At 44.2% G+C, this 23,057-nt stretch overlaps 1 protein-coding gene across 1 annotated transcript; it reads left to right on the top strand.

The window, feature by feature from the left end:
• Positions 1 to 1,037: 1,037 nt before the first annotated feature.
• LOC121584477 (Golgi phosphoprotein 3) lies at positions 1,038 to 16,557 on the top strand. Its single transcript, XM_045220324.1, is given in 11 exon segments — positions 1,038 to 1,597; positions 6,838 to 6,969; positions 10,321 to 10,439; positions 16,134 to 16,179; positions 16,181 to 16,201; positions 16,203 to 16,246; positions 16,248 to 16,320; positions 16,322 to 16,354; positions 16,357 to 16,420; positions 16,423 to 16,501; positions 16,503 to 16,557. Coding segments are annotated over 11 exon segments (879 nt in total). The 5' UTR covers positions 1,038 to 1,384.
• The last annotated feature ends 6,500 nt before the right edge of the window (positions 16,558 to 23,057 follow it).

The raw sequence follows: 23,057 nt of genomic DNA on the forward strand, positions 1-23,057 counted from the left end.
TGTTATGGGTCTGTGCAGCCATGGCTGCGCCATCCAAATGAAATCAGTAGTTCATTGTTTTTTGTATTTTTACCCCCTTTTTCGGAGGAAACACCGTTCAACTGACGACCGAAGTCACCCGGCCCACCACAAGGAGTCGCTAGAGCGAGATGAGCCAGGTAAAGCCCCCCCCTGGCCAAACCCTCCCCTAACCCGGACAACACTGGGCCAATTGTGTGCCGCCCTATGGGACTCCCGATCACAGCCGGTTGTGATACAGCCCGGGATCGAACCCGGGTCTGTATTGAAGCCTCTAGCACTGTGATGCAGTGCCTTAGACCGCTGCGCCACTCGGGAGGCCATTATTATGTTCATTAAACAGACAAGACACACCTACCCGATCACAGTCAAAACACATACTTTGGAGTAAGAATGGAATATAACAGAATAAAATGTCCTTTTGAGTATTGATTCTGAGTCTTTACCTGACAAAGTAATGTTAAGATATACCGGTTATCCCGTTAGAGGTTTTGTTCCCAACCCACTATGGTGTTTCAGGTGCCAAGCTTATGGTCATGTTGCAGCAGTGTGTAGGAGGGATATTCCCAGTGCTTGACTTGGGCAGTTCACTGGAGCTAAGTACCAGCACCTCAAATGTTCTACTGCTTGAGCTCCTGCCCCTCTTATATAATATTAGCGCAAAAGTATTGTGGAGCTCCTGCAGCTAAACAGCTAAACAGTACCTATTTCAGTCCAAGTCGAGCACAGGCGATTCCTAGTTGTGAGAAGTGTGCAGGAGGGCAGCTGCTGAGAAGTACTTGGGTGTACAAGATTTTACAGCAGAAGAGTTACAAGATGTTTTCAATGACAGTGTCCCATCCTCCCAGGCTGCTGGCCTGGAGTAGGATCGGATAGGGCCAAAGTAGTGGAATAGTGGTGAAGGTTTAATGGGTGCAGGGTTAGTTGGCAGGGCAAATTTTTTTTTTCAAAGTGTAATGAATTCATACTAGAGAAATAAATAGTAGGCTGATACACTGCCATTACAGTAGGTGGCGGCATGCACCTATAACATAATACCGAAGCAGAAGAAGAACCTCAATCTCCACTATTTTTCCTGCCTGGTTTTACCTGTGGGATGCTCAAACTGAACTCAAGCGGCACATACACTGCTCTCGTCATCGCCTGCCGCCATATTGGATAAACTACCAGTGGACGATGAGTGGAAAAAAATAAAATATTGTTTCTATTTCGCTACATTGGTTGTAGTATAGTTGTTAATACCAGTGCTAAAACACTCGTCCGTAGCTGTATGTGTCGTACAAATTAAAGTGGTTTAAAAAATATCGGCCAGTGAGGAGTCCGAGGCGAGGGGTTTCGTCTTTTCACGTTGTTAGGACTTGTAAATATGACTTCCCTGACACAGCGGAGCTCCGGCCTAGTGCAGAGGCGGACCGAGGCCTCTCGTAGCTCTGGCGCCGACAAGGACGGAGGGTCCGGGGATGAGGACTTCGAGCCCCGCCGCGGAGAAGAGCAGGAGGAGGAGGACAAGGGAGACTCCAAAGAAACTCGACTCACTTTGATGGAAGAAGTGTTACTGTTGGGATTGAAGGACCGCGAGGTATAACTTAATTACATTTTATTATATTGCTGCTAAAACCATATTATTATAGTATTTAGCTGGTTAGGTAACGTAAGTTAACGTTACTCAAAGATCTCAAACAAAATTCACCTAACGGGCGCTAACCGTTAGTAGCTAACGTTAGCTACCGTAACTAGCTACATTTTGTCAACATCGAATGAATGCTAACGTTAGCTAGCTACATACAGTAGGTAGTTACCTGAGGGGTATCCTGACAAGGAAACTAGATCTACTCAGGGTTTTCTAAAGTTAACCAGCTTCACATTCCAGCTCAGGCTTCAAACTGGACATATATTTTTTAATCATCACTGGTTAGAGCACAACCTGCAGAAGACATCTAGCTACATTTTGATTCAAGTGTGTCGCCAACGCGGCAAGTGTAACCCAACACTTTCTTTGATAATGTCCTCCATCGATGTCACACTGAAATCAATAGGACAGGGGGCAAACGTTTGGGGTGTAGCGTTTTAAACTAACTCTATTCAAAGGCTACACGGAAACTTGAAATAACCTATACATGGTTGGTTAATGAGAATTGACAGTAGGCTTATATCTATATTTTGGGATGTTGGTTTCGGGAGGCTGCCATCACGGAAAAGGTAACAATCCACTTTTTCTGTTAATTAACTGAAACTTATCACAACACAACATATATGTTATCAACAGTGACTACGGTTGGCTGCTATTTAAGTGATGGTTTGATTATCAAATCCATGTATTGGTGTGTGGCCGATGACTTTTATAGAGAGAATATTCAGTGCCACTTCATTAACTCTACATTCCAAGTGGTTCTAAGTGTGTGACAAAATCAACGGTACAAAACCAAAGATATGTATCTGTTTTTAAGCAATCTCATGTCATTGTGATGAGTATAAACGTTTATACTAACATCACCAATCTGAGGTCAAAAGGATGTGTAATTCCACTACATTTTATGGGGTGAAAATGCAAGCTTGTGTAGTACTGCTTTCACATTTTTCACGTTTATATGACCCCCTTATAAACAGGCCCATTTTTACCCCATTCTTGCTGCATGCTGGGGATGAGTGGTAGATGTGGGTGGGGTCTATTTGAATAAATCCATTGAGAATATATGCCATCAAAAATAAATCAATGATTAATTAGTTTAGGCAGGTCCTAAGCAACATTGACTAATGTATTTTTAAAATAATAGAATAGCATATTTTGAGTTTAATTAGGTCTATGTTATGGGTCTGTGCAGCCATGGCTGACCATCCAAATGAAATCAATATGTTGTTATTTTGTTAATGAAACAGACAAGACACCTACCCGATCAGTCAACACACTAGGGCTGTCCCTGACATAAATAAGTTGTCTGTTCTTTCACATTCTACACAATGTTTTAAATCAAATTAACTATATGCATTGAGCTTGTCTGATGCTTTAAGCTCACTGTGTGATGAAATAAGACACAAATGACTAGAGGGAACCAGAGATCAAGATAACCAGAATAAAAAAAACTTAACCTGACCCAACCATCCTCCTCCCGCTCCTACTGGCTTTCGCAGATTCTGCCGTTACTCTCCTGAACTTACCGGTAATAGGGTACACGAGGAGTCGGCAGGTGGAATACCAGTCTGCGTGCCAGTCTGAATACCAGTCTGCGTGCCAGTCTGAATACCAGTCTGCGTGCCAGTCTGAATACCAGTCTGCGTGCCAGTCTGAATACCAGTCTGCGTGCCAGTCTGAATACCAGTCTGCGTGCCAGTCTGAATACCAGTCTGCGTGCCAGTCTGAATACCAGTCTGCGTGCCAGTCTGAATACCAGTCTGCGTGCCCAGTCTGAATACCAGTCTGCGTGCCAGTCTGAATACCAGTCTGCGTGCCAGTCTGAATACCAGTCTGCGTGCCAGTCTGAATACCAGTCTGCGTGCCAGTCTGAATACCAGTCTGCGTGCCAGTCTGAATACCAGTCTGCGTGCCAGTTATGGTGGAATACCAGTCTGCGTGCCAGTTATGGTGGAATACCAGTCTGCGTGCCAGTTATGGTGGAATACCAGTCTGCGTGCCAGTTATGGTGGAATACCAGTCTGCGTGCCAGTTATGGTGGAATACCAGTCTGCGTGCCAGTTATGGTGGAATACCAGTCTGCGTGCCAGTTATGGTGGAATACCAGTCTGCGTGCCAGTTATGGTGGAATACCAGTCTGCGTGCCAGTTATGGTGGAATACCAGTCTGCGTGCCAGTTATGGTGGAATACCAGTCTGCGTGCCAGTTATGGTGGAATACCAGTCTGCGTGCCAGTTATGGTGGAATACCAGTCTGCGTGCCAGTTATGGTGGAATACCAGTCGTGCCAGTTATGGTGGAATACCAGTCTGCGTGCCCAGTTATGGTGGAATACCAGTCTGCGTGCCAGTTATGGTGGAATACCAGTCTGCGTGCCAGTTATGGTGGAATACCAGTCTGCGTGCCAGTTATGGTGGAATACCAGTCTGCGTGCCAGTTATGGTGGGAATACCAGTCTGCGTGCCAGTTATGGTGGAATACCAGTCTGCGTGCAGTTATGGTGGAATACGCAGTCTGCGTGCCAGTTATGGTGGAATACCAGTCTGCGTGCCAGTTATGGTGGAATACCAGTCTGCGTGCCAGTTATGGTGGAATACCAGTCTGCGTGCCAGTTATGGTGGAATACCAGTCTGCGTCAGTTATGGTGGAATACCAGTCTGCGTGCCAGTTATGGTGGAATACCAGTCTGCGTGCCAGTTATGGTGGAATACCAGTCTGCGTGCCAGTTATGGTGGAATACCAGTCTGCGTGCCAGTTATGGTGGAATACCAGTCTGCGTGCCAGTTATGGTGGAATACCAGTCTGCGTGCCAGTTATGGTGGAATACCAGTCTGCGTGCCAGTTATGGTGGAATACCAGTCTGCGTGCCAGTTATGGTGGAATACCAGTCTGCGTGCCAGTTATGGTGGAATACCAGTCTGCGTGCCAGTTATGGTGGAATACCAGTCTGCGTGCCAGTTATGGTGGAATACCAGTCTGCGTGCCAGTTATGGTGGAATACCAGTCTGCGTGCCAGTTATGGTGGAATACCAGTCTGCGTGCCAGTTATGGTGGAATACCAGTCTGCGTGCCAGTTATGGTGGAATACCAGTCTGCGTGCCAGTTATGGTTTTCATATACACATCTTTGTGGAACGGTTTCATTTCATTTATACTAACGTCTTCGTATCTCAAAATGAGAGATGGCGCCGGAGGAGATGGCTGCCGTTTTATGGGCTCTTAACCAACCGTGCTATTTTTTTATCTCGCATTGTTTGTAACTTACTTTGTTCACAATGTTACTGCTACCGTCTCTTATGACCGAAAAGAGCTTCTGGACATCAGAACAGCGATGACTCACCTTGAACTGGACAAATAATCTTGCTTTAATGAGTCGGAAGAGAGGAATTTGCTCCAGACACCCGACAGGGACCTCATCCCCGTCATTCGCAGTAGAAAGAAAATAAGATATCGCGGAAGGAGATCGAGGTGTCTGGTAAGGCGCCGGCGACGAGTGACTAATCTGCCTATGCCATCGATACTATTGGCCAACGTACAATCGCTTGATAATAAAGTGGACGAACTAGAAGCATGTATATCCTACCAACGGGACATTAACTGTAATATCTTATGTTTCACCGAGTCGTGGCTGAACGACGACATGAATAACATACAGCTGGCGGGTTATACACTGTATCGGCAGGATAGAACAGCAGCCTCTGGTAAAACAAGGGGTGGCGGTCTATGTATATTTGGAAACAACAGCTGGTGCACGATATCTAAGGAAGTCTCGAGGTTTTGCTCGCCTGAAGTAGAGTATCTCATGATAAGCTGTAGACCACACTATCTACCAAGAGTTTATCTATATTCTTCGTAGCTGTCTATTTCCCACCACAAACCGATGCTGGCACTAAGACTGCACTCAATGAGCTGTATACGGCCATAAGTAAACAGGAAAACGCTCATCCAGAGGCAGCGCTCCTAGTGGCCGGGGACTTTAATGCAGGGAAACTTAAATCAGTTTTACCTCATTTCTACCAGCATGTTAAATGTGCAACCAGAGGAAAAAAACCTCTAGACCACCTTTACTCCACACACAGAGACGCGTACAAAGCTCTCCCTCGCCCTCCATTTGGAAAATCTGACCGTAACTCTATCCTCCTGATTCCTGCTTACAAGCAAAAACTAAAGCAGGAAGCACCAGTGACTCGTCAATAAAAAAGTGAAAATAGGCCTATTTTTAACACAGAAAATGCTTTTTATAAATTAAATGATCAATGAGACATTGTTGCATACAAGGATATTATACCATGTAGGGGTAAGGATATAAGATAAACAGAGTAGAGGCAGCTTGTATGTGAGTGGGTGTGTAGAGTCAGTATAAAGGTATGTGTGAGCAACTGATGGAGTGAGTGTTTGTGTGGGGGGAATTATCAACGTTTCCAGTCACAATTTTGCATTAACCTCATATAATGACTTCTGTGATTTTGATCAAATGAAGCTTGGTTTGTTCTAAGGTAACTTTAATATGCTGAAACTGTACTTTTGTATTTGTATAAGAACTGTAAACGTACGTAAGTAATGTGTACATTTAACTGATGCGCGTACGAACGAGAAAATAGAACCCTTTAATTGTCTGCACATGCTTGGAATTGTTGCATTATTCAAGTGTGTAACATGGTTTGGTTGCTTTATTCGAGAGTGTATCTAATATGTTTTAGTGGAAAAGTTGCTTGCGTTGTTGAATAGTAAGTTTGCATGCTTACTGGCTAGCTCATCTGTGGCTACAGCGATACTGATATTTACAGTACATTTGGAGCTGCAGTGCAGGAATGTCACGTCGCCAGCCAAAACGAAAGGTAAAGCAAGGAGGTCATGTAAATTGAATGTAAGTTTTGGCGCTGCCTCTATTGGCGCTGCCTCTACTTAAATGTTTGTCAATGAAAATAGCCTTTAAATGCTACGATCAGGAGAGGAGAAGGGGGGGAGGGGGGAGGGGGGGTAACTAAAGAACAGTAAGACAGAATCTCGTCTTACCTGTGTGGTTGCACACACACACACACACACACACACACACACACACAGTGTCTTCTCTGTGTTCTAGAACAACAATCTCGTCAGGCCTGTGTGGCTGTTTGCTTACACTCACACACACACTCACCCCTGTCCTCCTCCTCCTCCTCCTCCTCATCCTCCTCCTCATCCTCCTCAGGGCTATACGTCCTTCTGGAACGACTGCATCTCGTCAGGGCTGCGTGGCTGCATGCTGATAGAGCTGGCCATCAGAGGACGCCTACACCTGGAGGCCTGTGGCATGAGGAGGAAAAGCCTGCTCGCCAGGAAGGTAGGGAATCCTGACCAAACTGACCAACTCTCGAAAGTGTGTGTTGCCAGTGTTGTGACTTTTGCCTATGGATATTCAAGATCATTTACTGATTTTTAATTGCTGGAATAATTGCTCTAATTTATTTAATTAATTTGGTTTCCTATTCAAATAAATCTAATAATATAATAATAATAATAATAATAATATGCCATTTAGCAGACGCTTTTATCCAAAGCGACTTACAGTCATGCGTGCATACATTTTTTTTGTGTATGGGTGGTCCCGGGGATCGAACCCACTACCTTGGCGTTACAAGCGCCGTGCTCTACCAGCTGAGCTACAGAGGACCAAATCAGAGGACCAAATCTAAGAGGGGAACCATTTAAGGGTTTTGATATAGAGACCCCTTGAATTAACTATCAGTAGTTATCATTAACCGTTTTATACCATTTAATACTATATCAACAATAGTCCTAATCAACAGTTCATTTACTATGTTGTCATTCTGAATGGTTGTCGAGCTCTCAGACGAATCCAATCGCTCGTTAAGGACTTCAATGCAACAACGGATTTACTTCAAAGTTTTATTACTGGACTTAACATAGATTGAAAATGAGGAAGGTGCAGTTGTCTTAATAGACCCAAGGTACAAATGGAAAAACGCAGTACAATCATTGACGTGGGGAACTCTACAGATCAATTGAATAGGCTTATGTAGCCTACTCACAGGCAACACTTTGGAGAATTGGAAATTCTTATTTGTGAGAACAGGAGAAGTGTTGAGAGACTACATCAGTAAAACTTCACAGCCGTGAAACGAAATGTTCCCTGATCATGGGGTAAACTGGCCCGGTTACAGGTTAACACCCGCCGTGGACAGAGCCAGGACATTATTGGTTATTGATATGTCATTACGACTAACAGTCTTACAGTGATCAGCCACTGCCACCACTTTTACACAGACACAGGGTCACCCAAAGGGAAATCAAATGCAATGATGTACGTGATTTACGTGTATTTTTAGCTGATTCAGTTGGGTTTCCATTATGACTGAGATGAAACATGGAAAAGGTCAGTGGTCCCGGCAGCTGAACTTGCAGCCGAAGAAGCTTCTTCCCTCGTCGGAGCTCACGCATAGGAGCCCGTCGTTCTCTCTCAAAAGTGACGATGTCGGTTGTTGCGAGACGGGAGGGGCCCGTTCTCTTTCTTTCTCGGACTCAGTCCTCAATTCTATTCAGTCCAAAGAGATGACGTTTTTAAGGCACTAGGGTGCAGTGGAATGTTTCGGGTCCCCTTAGGGAAAGATAAAACTCAGCGGTCGTGAGTGAGCAGAGGGTTTCTCGGCAAAGTTCCTCTCAGGTGATTCATCTGTATGAGCTGGATAAGGCTTCCTCGATCGGAGTTTTGGGTTTCCAAGGAGATGGGATCATTTTGTCCCACGGACGTGGCCTCGTCTTAAGGAACTTGATTATAATTTCGGGTAAGTAAAGGCCTCTAATTTATAGGGAGACTCACAGAAGGCGGGCTCTAATGGCCGGACAGTGTCATTGGGACCGCCACGTCGATTGTAAGGATTCTGCATGGCGATGTTCATATGATAAAACCTAAGAGACTAACAGGTGTTCACAGTTTCACTTCATTCCCGATGATGAAAAACGTAGCCTGTAGGGTTCAAACAACGACCGTGGTTCCTTTACACTCTCTGTATGTTACAGCAAAATATACAGTAAATTCTTCTTTTTAATGACAGGAAAATCAGAAGAAATATATTCAAGTTAAATCAACATGTCATGAGTCCCTCCGTTTTTTTTACGGAGAAGAAAGCGTGTTTTAAATGTCCTTTTGCGCTCTTGGCGCCATTTTCTCTTTGTTACAAAGAGTAACAATTCCTGACTTTCCTCTTGGGATATACACATGCAGATCACCAGGCGGTCTGCTGACTTGCAGAAGGGTCTGGTTTCGGTCTCCTGAGCTGCTCAGCTCAGTTCAGAGCCGGAAATGAAGAGCAGGTTCGGAACCACTAAACAACTATTGATTTAGAACCACGGAGAGTTACCTCAAGTTGCAAAAGAAAACAGGAGCTGCCTCCACTATTCCAGCACCATTTCAACGTGACAACTAAAAGATACCAAAAACGATTTAGTCCAATGAACATAAAGCTAAATATGATGTGGCTGTCCATGGTTCTGATTTCTGTTTAGTAGAAAAACATGTTGACTCACCCTACTTGTAGAAGAGTGACGCCAATGCCAACCTCCTCTCTTTCATGTTTCTGTTAATGATGAACGCTCTCAAAGCGATTTTGATAGGAGAGAAGGCAAATCCAAGCTCGCTTCCCTTGACACTTTAATTTTTTTCCGCCAGGACCATTCACAGTTGAGCGCGCTCAGTTTAGCTCAAAGCTGATTTGGCTAATTTTTATATACTTTGTTTGTCAAGGGAGACCAGATGGTCGCTGGTTTCCCTTGCCTTCAAATGCTACGGGCGGCATCAATGTCATACTGGTTTGGACCAGACAGCATCAGATAGATGGCCTACACCTAGAGAGACAAAGGGTTGCTGTGCTCGGATGCTTTCTCCTGTGAGATACATTCAGCCTCTTGCGAATTGAAGGAAAATTATGGAACACAGAGAGACAAATTAGTATTTATTTTTTGTGCATTTTTGGGAGAAGCCTGGCTTCCCTTGGCATCCCATGAATACATGCCACTGATGACAGACTTGGAGCAGCACAGGGGTTTGGTTGGTGAATATGAGCATCCCATACCTTGCCACAAGGGGGAACTATTGGGGGCGAGACTACCTATTTCTCCACATAGCAGGATTACTATTGTATGTCACTTCCAGAGGACGGACTGCCGGTCAATACAACCTGACACTTAAGTGCATACGCTAAACTGCGATCAATCAGCGCGTGTCAGCCAATGGCCTAGGGTCTAGTTTGAATTCCATCTGCCACTTCTGCCAACCGCAGTTCTTCGTAGTGGACTGAGGTTAGAAGGCATCTTCCTCACTGAATGGCAATATAGTTTTATAGGCAAGTTAGGGAAGCAGACGAGCCGCTGGAGGGTTGCATGCAAAAATACATTAAGACATTTACATTTTAGTCATTTAGCAGACGCTCTTATCCAGAGCGACTTACAGTTAGTGAATCAATGGACAAAGTATTCTTCTGCTTATTCTGACTGTTGTATTTAGCCTGTTCTGACTGTTGTATTTAGCCTAGAAGTTGTGTTCTGACTGTAGTTGTCTCATCTCCAAGGTGATCTGTATTGAATGGCAGTATTGTTTTTGTTCCGAGTGTGTTCTATATACAGTTGGCTAAAGCTGTTGCGGGTTCTGACTGTGCGGTTGTATTGTGTCTCCCAGGTGATCTGTAAGTCAGATGCTCCGACGGGAGACGTGCTATTGGACGAGGCTCTGAAACACGTAAAGGACACCCAGCCCCCAGAGACGGTGCAGAGCTGGATTGAGCTGCTCAGCGGTGAGTGTGTTAGAGCCACACTTTAACAGACAGAGTGGTCTCAGCCAGGCTAACCACCAAACAGACAGGTTAGCTACTAACAGAGTGGTCTCAGCCAGGCTAACCACCAAACAGACAGGTTAGCTACTAACAGAGTGGTCTCAGCCAGGCTAACCACCGAACAGACAGGTTAGCTACTAACAGAGTGGTCTCAGCCAGGCTAACCACCAAACAGACAGGTTAGCTACTAACAGAGTGGTCTCAGCCAGGCTAACCACCAAACAGACAGGTTAGCTACTAACAGAGTGGTCTCAGCCAGGCTAACCACCAAACAGACAGGTTTACCACTGACAGAGTGGTCTCAGCCACTAGGTGGCAGTAGTGGTTGTGTTTTGAGTTTTGATTCTAACTGTGTGATTGTATTGGTAGTAGTTGTAGTAGTTGTATTGGATACATTTGTGTTTAGTTATTACAGTTATATTATAGAAAAACCAAAGCCTGTAACACCATCCCCCTTAAGACAATAAACAAGTTTGCTCACGACCAACAGAACTTCCATTTCACAACATGATCAACTTAAATGTGTTGCCTTCTGCGATATAAACATGGTGTCTACTGGCTGTCCAATACTGAAATACAAGACCAAACAGCCATAGATATAATATATATATACACACACAGTTGAAGTCAGAAGTTTAGATTCACTTAGGTTGGAGTCATTAAAACTTGTTTTTCAACCACTCCACACATTTCTTGTTAACAAACTATAATTTTGGCAAGTCGGTTAGGACATCTACTTTGTGCATGACACAAGTAATTTTTCCAACAATTGTTTACAGACAGATTATTTCACTTATAATACACTGTATCACAATTCCAGTGGGTCAAAAGTTTACATACACTAAGTTGACTATGCCTTTTAAAAAGCTTAGAAAATTCCAGAAAATGATATCATGGCTTTAGAAGCTTCAGAGGAAAAATTGTAGACCTCCACAAGTCTGGTTCATCCTTGGGAGCAATTTCCAAACGCCTGAAGGTACCACGTTCATCTGTACAAACAATAGTACGCAAGTATAAACTCCATGGGACCACGCAGCCGTCATACCACTCAGGAAGGAGACGTGTTCTGTCTCCTAGAGATGAACGTACTTTGGTGCGAAAAGTGCAAATCAATCCCAGAACAACAGCAAAGGACCTTGTGAAGATGCTGGAGGAAACAGGTATAACAGTATCTATATCCACAGTAAAACGAGTCCTATATCGACAGAATAGGCCGCTCAGCAAGGAAGAAGCCACTGCTCCAAAACCGCCATAAAAAAGCCAGACTACGGTTTGCAACTGCACATGGGGACAAAGATGGTACTTTTTGGAGAAATGTCCTCTGGTCTGATGAAACAAAAATAGAACTGTTTGGCCATAATGACCATCGTTATGTTTGGAGGAAAAAGGGGGTTGCTTGCAAGCCGAAGAACACCATCCCAACCGTGAAGCACGGGATTGGCAGCATCATGCTGTTGGGGTGCTTTGCTGCAGGAGGGACTGGTGCACTTAACAAAATAGATGGCATCATGAGGAAGGAAAATTATGTGGCTCTATTGAAGCAACATCTCAAGACATCAGTCAGGAAGTTAAAGCTTGGTCGCAAATGGGTCTTCCAAATGGACAATGACCCCAAGCATACTTCCATAGTTGTGGCAAAATGGTTGACCCAAGTTAAACTATTTAAAGGCAATGCTACCAAATACTAATTGAGCGTATGTAAACTTCTGACCCACTGGGAATGTGATGAAAGAAATAAAAGCTTAAATAAATCATTCTCTCTACTATTATTCTGAAATTTCACATTCTTAAAATAAAGTGGTGATCCTAACTGACCTAAGACAGGGAATCTTTACTAGGATTAAATGTCAGGAATTGTGAAAAACTGAGTTTAAATGTATTTGGCTAAGGTGTATGTAAACTTCTGACTTCTTCTACTGTGTCTTTATCTCTGCAGAACACGAGTTGGTATTAGCTAGCTCAACTTGTGTTAGGGATGTGCGCGGTTATTGAAATATCCGAATGGACGTTAGTATTAGAATAAAATAAAATAAAAGTCCCACAACGTCATGCAGCCTAAAGGTGACCTCCTCTCCTTCTAATCAGGGGCTAATTCAGACCTGGGCCTTGTCTTGTCTTAAGGGTATTCTGATCCTGCAGAAGAGACAGCCTAAAGGTGACCTCCTCTCCTTCTAATCAGGGGCTAATTCAGACCTGGGCCTTGTCTTGTCTTAAGGGTATTCTGATCCTGATTAGTTTAAAATCTGTTTGTGCTGCGAATGACCATACAGTGAGGGGAAAAAAGTATTTGATCCCCTGCTGATTTTGTACGTTTGCCCACTGACAAAGAAATGATCAGTCTATAATTTTAATGGTAGGTGTATTTGAACGTTGAGACAGAATAACAACAACAAAAATCCAGAAAAACGCATGTCAAAAATGTTATCAATTGATTTGCATTTTAATGAGGGAAATAAGTATTTGACCCCTTTGCAAAACATGACTTAGTACTTGGTGGCAAAACCCTTGTTGGCAATCACAGAGGTCAGACGTTTCTTGTAGTTGGCCACCAGGTTTGCACACATCTCAGGAGGGATTTTGTCCCACAAACAAACAGAATAACTTTCTTCTGAGACTCTTCAGTCTATTCTTGTTCTGAGAAATGAAGGCTATTCTATGCGAGAAATTGCCAATAAATTGAAGATCTCGTTCAACGCTGTGTACTACTCCCTTCACAGAACAGCGCAAACTGTCTCTAACCAGAATAGAAAGAGGAGTGGGAGGCCCCGGTGCACAACTGAGCAAGAGGACAAATACATTAGTGCAGGGTTCTTCAATTCCGGTCCTGGAGGGCCGAAACACCTCTTTTTTTCATCCTCTCCTTCTAATCAGGGGCTAATTCAGACCTGGGATACCAGGTGAGTGCAATTAACTAGCAGGTAGAAATAAAAAACAGAAGTGTTTCGGCCCTCCAGGACCGGAATTGAAGAACCCTGCATTAGTGTCTATTTTGAGAAACAGGCACCTCACAGGTCCTCAACTGGCAGCTTCATTAAATAGTACCCGCAAAACACCAGTCTCAACGTCAACAGTGAAGAGGCGACTCCGGGATGCTGACCTTCTAGGCAGAGTAGCAAAGAAAAAACCATATCTCAGACTGGCCAATAAAAAGAAAAGATTAAGATGGGCAAAAGAACACTGACAGAGGAGGAAGATTGGAAAAAAGTTTTATGGACGAATCGAAGTTTGAGGTGTTCGGTTCACAAAGAAGAACATTTGTGAGACGCAGACCAAATGAAAAGATGCTGCAGGAGTGCTTGATGCCATCTGTCAAGCATGGTGGAGGCAATGTGATGGTCTGGGGGTGCTTTGGTGGTAAAGTGGGAGATTTTGTACAGGGTAAAAGGGATCTTGAAGATGGAAGGCTATCACTCCATTTTGCAACACCATGCCATAATACCCTGTGGACGGCGCTTGATTGGAGCCAATTTCCTCCTACAACAGGACAATGACCAAAAGCACAGCTCCAAACTATGCAAGAACTATTTAGGGAATAAGCAGTCAGCTGGTATTCTGTCTATAATGGAGTGGCCAGCACAGTCACCGGATCTCAACCCTATTGAGCTGTTGTGGGAGCAGCTTGACCGTATGGTACGTAAGAAGTGCCCATCAAGCCAATCCAACTTGTGGGAGATGCTTCAGGAAGCTTGGGGTGAAATCTCTTCAGATTACCTCAACAAATTGACAACTAGAATGCCAAAAAAGTTCTGCAAAGCTGGAATTGCTGCAAATGGAGGATTCTTTGGCGAAAGCAAAGTTTGAAGGACACAATTATTATTTCCATTAAAAATCATTATATCTAACCTTATCAATTACTACATTTCCTATGCATTTTGCTATATTTCCCATTCACACTCATTTAATGTATGTTTTCATGGAATACAAGGACATTTCTAAGTGACCCCAAACTTTTGAACTTAGTGTGTGTGTGTGTGTATATATATATATATATATATATATATATATATATACATACATACATAACATACATACATACATACATACATACATATACATACATACATACATACATACATACATACATACAGTGGGGGAAAAAGTATTTAGTCAGCCACCAATTGTGCAAGTTCTCCCACTTAAAAAGATGAGAGGCCTGTAATTTTCATCATAGGTACACGTCAACTATGACAGACAAAATGAGAAAAAAAATCCAGAAAATCACATTGTAGGATTTTTAATGAATTTATTTGCAAATTATGGTGGAAAATAAGTGATTTGGTCAATAACAAAAGTTTCTCAATACTTTGTTATATACCCTTTGTTAGCAATGACACAGGTCAAACGTTTTCTGTAAGTCTTCCAAGGTTTTCACACACTGTTGCTGGTATTTTGGCCCTTCCTCCATGCAGAGCAGTGATGTTTTGGGGCTGTCGCTGGGCAATGCACAGACTTTCAACTCCCCTCCAAAGATTTTCTATGGGGTTGAGATCTGGAGACTGGCTAGGCCACTCCAGGACCTTGAAATGCTATCTTCACGAAGCCACTCCTTAGTTGCCCGGCGGTGTGTTTGGGATCATTGTCATGCTGAAAGACCAGCCACGTTTCATCTTCAATGCCCTTGCTGATGGAAGGAGGTTTTCACTCAAAATCTCGCGTACATGGCCCCATTCATTCTTTCCTTTACACGAATCAGTCGTCCTGGTCCCTTTGCAGAAAAAATAACAGCCCCCAAAGCATGATGTTTCCCACCCCCATGCTTCACAGTAGGTATGGTGTTCTTTGGATGCAACTCAGCATTATTTGTCCTCCAAACACAACGAGTTGAGCTTTTACCAAAAAGTTATATTTGGTTTCATCTGACCATATGACATTCTCCCAATCCTCTTCTGGATCATCCAAATGCACTCTAGCAAACTTCAGACGGGCCTGGACATGTACTGGCTTAAGCAGGGGGACACGTCTGGCACTGCAGGATTTGAGTCCCTGGCGGGGCGTAGTGTGTTACTGATGGTAGGCTTTGTTACTTTGGTCCCAGCTCTCTGCAGGTCATTCACTAGGGTCCCCCCGTGTGGTTCTGGGATTTTGCTCACCGTTCTTGTGATAATTTTGACCCCACGGGGTGAGATCTTGCGTGGAGCCCCAGATCGAGGGAGATTATCAGTGGTTTGTATATCTTCCATTTCCTAATAATTGCTCCACAGTTGATTTCTTCAAACCAAGCTGCTTACCTATTGCAGATTCAGTCTTCCCCAGCCTGGTGCAGGTCTACAATTTCGTTTCTGGTGTCTTTTGACAGCTCTTTGGTCTTGGCCATAGTGGAGTTTGGAGTGTGACTGTTTGAGGTTGTGGACAGGTGTCTTTATACTGATAACAAGTTCAAACAGGTGCCATTAATACAGGTAAGTGGAGAACAGACGAGCCTCTTAAAGAAGAAGTTACAGGTCTGTGAGAGCCAAAAATCTTGCTTGTTTGTAGGTGACCAAATACTTATTTTCCACCATAATTTGCAAATAAATTCATTAAATGTCCTACAATGTGATTTTTCGTTAGTGGGAAGGTTGGCTGTTATCGAATTGGCGGACATATGTCACATTCAACCACGATGCTTTGAACTCTGTAGCGCGCTTAACACCTCTCTCTCTCCCCTTCCCCCCTGCAGGCGGACGTGGAACCCTCTGAAACTGCACTTCCAGCTAAGGAACGTGGAGGGAGCGCCTGGCCAAGAACCCTAGTGGAAAAAGGGCGGCTGACCACGGAGAAACAGAACTTCCTCTCTTGACATGACCACGCACCCTCTCACCAACAACAACATCAAACAACGCCTCATCAAGAGGGTTTAGGAGGCCGATGTTGGAGAAATGGGTCAACGATCCGCACCAAGCATGGACAAGCGGATGCTGGACCTCATCTTCCTGGCCCACTCGTCTGATGTCCTGGAGAATGCCTTCGCCCCCTGCTGGACGACCAGTATGACCTGGCCATGAAGAGAGTACGGCAGCTACTGGACCTGGAGCCAGAGGGGAGAGCATGAAGACCACGCCAATGAGTTGCTGTGGGCGGTGGTGGCTGCCTTCACCAAGTGACCTGACCTACCACCTTCAGACACCAGAGGGTGCTGTTGGGAGAGGACAGGGACAGTTTGGGAGGGACAAAGAGGAGAGAGGGCTGGTCTGTCTGGCTCCTCAAGTGTGACTTAACTGACTTGAGGTCACCTCCTCTGCCTTCTGAACAGAATGGCCTGGCCCAGACCTGTCCCACAGCTTTCTGAACAGTATGGCCTGCCCCAGACCTGTCCACAGCTTTCTGAACAGTATGGCCTGCTCCAGACCTGTCCCACAGCTTTCTGAACAGTATGGCCTGCTCCAGACCTGTCCCACAGCTTTTCTGAACAGTATGGCCTGCCCCAGACCTGTCCACAGCTTTCTGAACAGATGGCCTGCCCCAGACCTGTCCCACAGCTTTCTGAACAGTATGGCCTGCTCCAGACCTGTCCCACAGCTTTCTGAACAGTATGGCCTGCCCCAGACCTGTCCCACAGCTTTCTGAACAGTATGGCCTGCTCCAGACCTGTCCCACAGCTTTCTGAACAGTATGGCCTGCCCCAGACCTGTCCCACAGCTTTCTGAACAGAATGGCCTGCTCCAGACCTGTCCCACAGCTTTCTGAACAGAATGGCCTGCTCCAGACCTGTCCCACAGCTTTCTGAACAGAATGGCCTGCTCCAGACCTGTCCCACAGCTTTCTGAACAGTATGGCCTGCTCCAGACCTGTCCCACCGCTTTCTGAACAGAATGGACTGGTCCAGACCTGTCCCACAGCTTTCTGAACAGTATGGCCTGCTCCAGACCTGTCCCACAGCTTTCTGAACAGAATGGACTGGTCCAGACCTGTCCCACAGCTTTCTGAACAGAATGGACTGCTCCAGACCTGTCCCACAGCTTTCTGAACAGAATGGCCTGCCCCAGACCTGTCCCACAGCTTTCTGAACAGAATGGACTGGTCCAGACCTGTCCCACAGCTTTCTGAACAGAATGGACTGCTCCAGACCTGTCCCACAGCTTTCTGGACATAATGGTCTGTTCCAGACCTGTCCCACAGCTTTCTGAAAAGAATGGACTGCTCCAGACATGTCCCAAAAAACCTGTACCCCTCCTTCATCCTCCTTTCCCCTTCACCATGCTCTTCCTCTCTGATGTCATAAAATCGCTCACTTTGACAAACAATAAAAACTCCCCCTGATGGAGTGATGAGCAGTGTTTTGAACAGATTCAGTAGTATTCTCTACAGGTATCTAGCTCTTATTCACTATAACCTACGCTGAGCTCCAAAAGTATTGGGACAGTGACACATTTGGTGTTGTTTTGGCTCTGTACTCCAGCAATTTGGATTTGAAAAAAATACAATGACTATGAGATGAAAGTGCCGACTGTTAGCTTTAATTTGAGGGTATTTTCATCCATGTACATAGTCCCCCAATTTTAGGGGACCAAAAGTATTGGGACAAATTCACTTATTGTGTATTAAAGTAGTCAAACTTTCTCATTCATCATTATTATTGATTCATTCAGGATGATCCGTAACCATGGTAACATCCACATTCATGTAGAAGTGTTTAGAAACCTATTATATTCTTATTTACAATAAAAGTGACTCCAAAATGACACAAAACATTATTTACCGTTCATTTCTATTGGACACAAAATAATCTGAAACGCAACCAAAACAAAACAGCAAACGCATCCATAAGTTTCCATAAGCTTGATGTAGTCATTGCGTGCTAGGGATATGGGACCCAATACAACACTATTGACTACTTTAATACACAATAAGTGAATTTGTCCCAATACCTTCGGTCCCCTAAAATGGGGGGGGACTATGTACAAAAAGTGATATAATTTCTAAACGGTTCACCCGACATGGACCGAAAATACCCTCAAATTAAAGCTGACAGTCTGCACTTTAACCTCATAGTCATTGCATCAGAGCCAAAACAACAACAAGTGTGTCACTGTCCCAATACTTTTGGAGCTCAGTGATGTACATGTAGATTCCATGTACGTGAAACATAGTATATGAATGGAATACTAGATAATTCTCCTCCTGATTTGATTTCCTCTCCAACATGACGACATGGTCTGAAGCTTCCTGTTTCTGTTTTACTCATGTTTTATGAATGGAAGCTTCTCTCATTAAGGTGTTTGGGATCCCGACCACAGCTGCATCTAAAATGTATGCTACTATGTATACACTGAGTGTACAAAACATTAGGAACACCTCCTAATTTTGAGTTGCACCCCCTTTTGCCCTCAGAACAGCCTCAGTTTGTCTCGGCATGGACTACAAGGTGTCGAAATCGTTCCACGGGGATGCTGGCCAATGTTGACTCCAATGCTTTTCACAGTTGTGTCAAGTTGGCTGGATGTCCTTTGCGTGATGGACCATTCTTGAGACACACGGGAAACTGTTCAGCGTGACAAACCCAGCAGCGTTGCAGTTCTTGTCACACACAAACCGGTGCGCCTGGCACCTACTACCATACCCCGTTCAAAGGCACTTCAATATTGTGTCTTGCCCATTCACCCTCTGAATGGCACACATACACAATCCATGTCTCAATTGTCTCAAGGCTTAAAAATCCTTCTTTAACCTGTCTCCTCCCCTTCATCTACACTGATTGAAGTGGATTTAACAAGTGACATCAATAAGGGATCATAGCTTTCACCTGGATTCACCTGGACAGTCTGTCATGGAAAAAGCAGGTGTTCTGAATATTTTGTACACTCAGTGTATAGTGCACTTAAGTTGTGTACTATACAGGGAATAGGGTGCAGTCTATCTCTATGGTACTTTTTAGATGAACTAAACCTTCTAGAAAGACAGTCTGCACGTAGAAAGCAGAATGCGAGGTCTCATTCTAGGCTCTGTCCGACACCTGAGAAATATAGATCTATGAAAATGTATAGCCGAAGGGAACTTGGGAGTCTGGTCTGGTCTGGTCTGGTCGGGTCGGGTCGGGTCGGGTCGGGTCTGGTCTGGTCTGGTAAGGGTATGTCTAGCTGGGAATCATCTGTTGAAACAAAGAAGAAATCCAAGTAATTGGGTGAGTCTCAAATTGCATCCTGTTCTAGTGTACTACTTTTAAACAGAACCCCAATAGGGTGTCTTTTGAGACGCACGCGTTTGTCTCTTCTCAAGCCCCTCTTCAGTTTCGATGTTTTCGTTCCGTCCTCAGAACGTGATTCAGTAACGATAAAGAAACCGCTCCAATGACCCGGTGCTGATGTCCCTGTCCCCCTGTGTGAATGAAAGGACGAGAAACCGCTCCAATGACCCGGTGCTGATGTCCCCCTGTGTGAATGAAAGGACGGCTCTTCTTATACGTTCATTCACCTGTCTGTAATGTTTTGCGGGAAGTCAATAATCGTTTTGTTTTAACTTTCTCATCAAGACAGAATATAACAATGAAAATAGCATGGATTCTTCTTTCTGTTACCTTCAGAAAGGATTCACACCCCTTGACTTGTTCTACATTTTGTTGTGAAGAAATTGATTTAAATGTATATTTTGTCACTGGCCTACACACAATAACCCATAATGTCAAAGTGGAATTATGTTTTTAGAAATGTTTACAAATTAATTAAAAATGAAAAGGTGAAATGTCTTGAGTCAATAATTATTCAACCCCTTTGTTATGGCAAGTCTAAATAAGTTCAGGAGTAAAAATGTGCTTAACGAGTCACATAAGTTGCATGGACTGACTCTGTGTGCAATAATAGTGTTTTAACATTATTTTTGAATGACTACCTCATCTCTGTACCCCACACATACAATTATCTGTAAGGTCCCTCAGTCGAGCAGTGAATTTCAAACACAGATTCAACCACAAAGACCAGGGAGGTTTTCCAATGCCTCGCAAAGAAGGGCACCTATTGGTAGATTGGTAAAAAAATAAAAAGGAGGGGACATTGAATATCCCTTTGAGCATGGTGAAGTTATGAATTACACTTTGGATGGTGTATCAATACACCCAGTCAATACAAAGATACAGGCGTCCTTCCTACCTTGGTTGTCAGAGAGGAAGGAAACCGCTCAGGGATTTCACCATGAGGCCAATGGTGATTTTAAAATAGTTTTTAGTTTAATGGCTGTGATAGGGGATACAGTACATTCGGAAAGTATTCAGACCCCTTCCCTTTTTCCACATGTTGTTACGTTACAGCCTTATTCTAAAAAGGATGAAATTATTTTTTTCCTCATCAAGCTACACACAATACCCCATAATGACAAAGCGAAAACGTTTTAGAAAAGTTGCTGATTTATAACAAAAAAACATTATTTACATAAGTATTCAGACCCTTTGCTATGACACTCGAAATTGAGCTCAGGTGCATTCTGTTTCCATTGATCATCCTTGAGATGTTTCTACAACTTGATTGGAGTCCACCTGTGGTAAATTCAATTGATTGGACAGGATTGTGTCGAGGCACAGATCTGGGGAAGGGTACCAAAAAATGTCTGCAGCATTGAAGGTCCCCAAGAACACAGTGGCCTCCATCATTCTTAAATGGAAGAAGTTTGGAACCACAATATATATATATATATATATATATATATCTATTCAAATATCTTAATTTCCATCATTATCAATTAATATGCGTAATAATGTTGGCAGTTCATGCGTAGGATTTTAACCTATAACCCGAATTGCCATTCTATTACATTACATTTTTGTCAAGCAATTATTATTTTAGCAAACAATTATTGTGGTTCATCCTATATTCTCCCCCTTGCAACAGATATGGGATACACCCCTTTCCACCACAATCAACCGTAAGTTCAGATGCTCAACGGTTGTTACATCCCAGAGCCCAACTCAAGAAAGGACCTGATTTACGAATGCAATTACAGTTACAGCTGATTGAGAAAGCATGCAAGATTGAGCAAAAATATACACAAATGTCAAGTCCTAGGCGATCAGATCCACCCTCTTCCCCTGAAGCACAAACACTCTGGTCCCCCGTTGTAACCATATTTCCCAAGCATCTCCGTGCAGTCAGACCTTTGATTATTTTGTGCCCCCCTCTCTGATTGTCCGAGTGTGACCCCCCTCCCCATGGGTTACTGCAACCAGTGTTGCCAGCACTGCCACTACCTGGGTGGGCGACCCACCGGAATCCCCACCGGCTAGGTAAAAGGTCGTCAAGGTTCTCATTAGCAGCTTTGAGAATTTCCTTGTATATTATGCTCTCCCATCAGGGGGCTCTGGCTTTGTCGAATCATGGTCCTCTGTAGCTCAGCTGGTAGAGCACGGCGCTTGTAACGCCAAGGTAGTGGGTTCGATCCCCGGGACCACCCATACACAAAAATGTATGCACGCACGACTGTAAGTCGCTTTGGATAAAAGCGTCTGCTAAATGGCATATTATTATTATTATAAATCCAATTTTATTTGCCACATGCGCCGAATACAACAGGTGTAGACGTTACAGTGAAATGCTTACTTACAAGCCCTTAACCAACAATGCAGTTTTTAAAGATTTCTATTTTATTTTAAGTGTTAAGTTAAAAAAATAAAAGCAAATAACTAAAGAGCAGCAGTAAAAAATGGGGTGGGGGCAGTGCAAATAGTCCGGGTAGCCATGGTTAGCTGTTCAGGAGACTTATGGCTTGGGGGTAGAAGCTGTTGAGAAGCCTTTTGGACCTAGACTTGGCACTCCGGTACCGCTTGCCGTGCAGTAGCAGAGAGAACAGTCTATGACTAGGGTGGCTGGAGTCTTTGACAATTTTGAGGGCCTTCCTCTGACACCGCCTGGTATAGAGGTCCTGGATGGCAGGAAGCTTGGCCCCAGTGATGTACTGGGCCGTACGCACTACCCTCTGTAGTGCCTTGCGGTCGGAGGCCGAGCAGTTGCCATACCAGGCGATGATGCAGCCAGTCAGGATGCTCTCGATGGTGCAGCTGTATAATTTTTTGAGAATCTGAGGACCCATGCCAAATCTTTTCAGTCTCCTGAGGGGGAATACGCTTTGTCATGCCCTCTTCATGGCTGTCTTGGTGTGTTTGGACCATGATAGTTTGTTGGTGATGTGGACACCAAGGAACTTGAAGCTCTCAACCTGTTCCACTACAGCCCCGTCGATGAGAATGGGGGCGTGCTCTGTCCTCTTTTTTTTCCCCCTGTAGTCCACAATCATCTCCTTTGTCTTGATCACGTTAAGGGAGAGGTTGTTATCCTGGCACCACACTGCAGGTCTCGGACCTCCTCCCTATAGGCTGTCTCATCGTTGTCGGTGATCAGGCCTACCACTGTTGTGTCGTCAGCAAACTTAATGATGGTGTTGGAGTCGTGCCTGGCCATGCAGTCATGGCTGAACAGGGAGTACAGGAGGGGACTGAGCACGGTTAATAAAAAAGTGGTCAGATGACGCACATGCTAAGCTACAGGACTGTTTTGCTAGCACAGACTGGAACATGTTCTGGGATTCTTCAGATGGCATTGAGGAGTACACCACATCAGTCACTGGCTTCATCAATAAGTGCATCGATGACGTCGTCCCCACAGTGACCGTACGTACATACCCC

The sequence above is a fragment of the Coregonus clupeaformis genome, unplaced genomic scaffold, assembly GCF_020615455.1.
Source record: "Coregonus clupeaformis isolate EN_2021a unplaced genomic scaffold, ASM2061545v1 scaf3564, whole genome shotgun sequence".
NCBI lineage: Eukaryota > Metazoa > Chordata > Actinopteri > Salmoniformes > Salmonidae > Coregonus > Coregonus clupeaformis.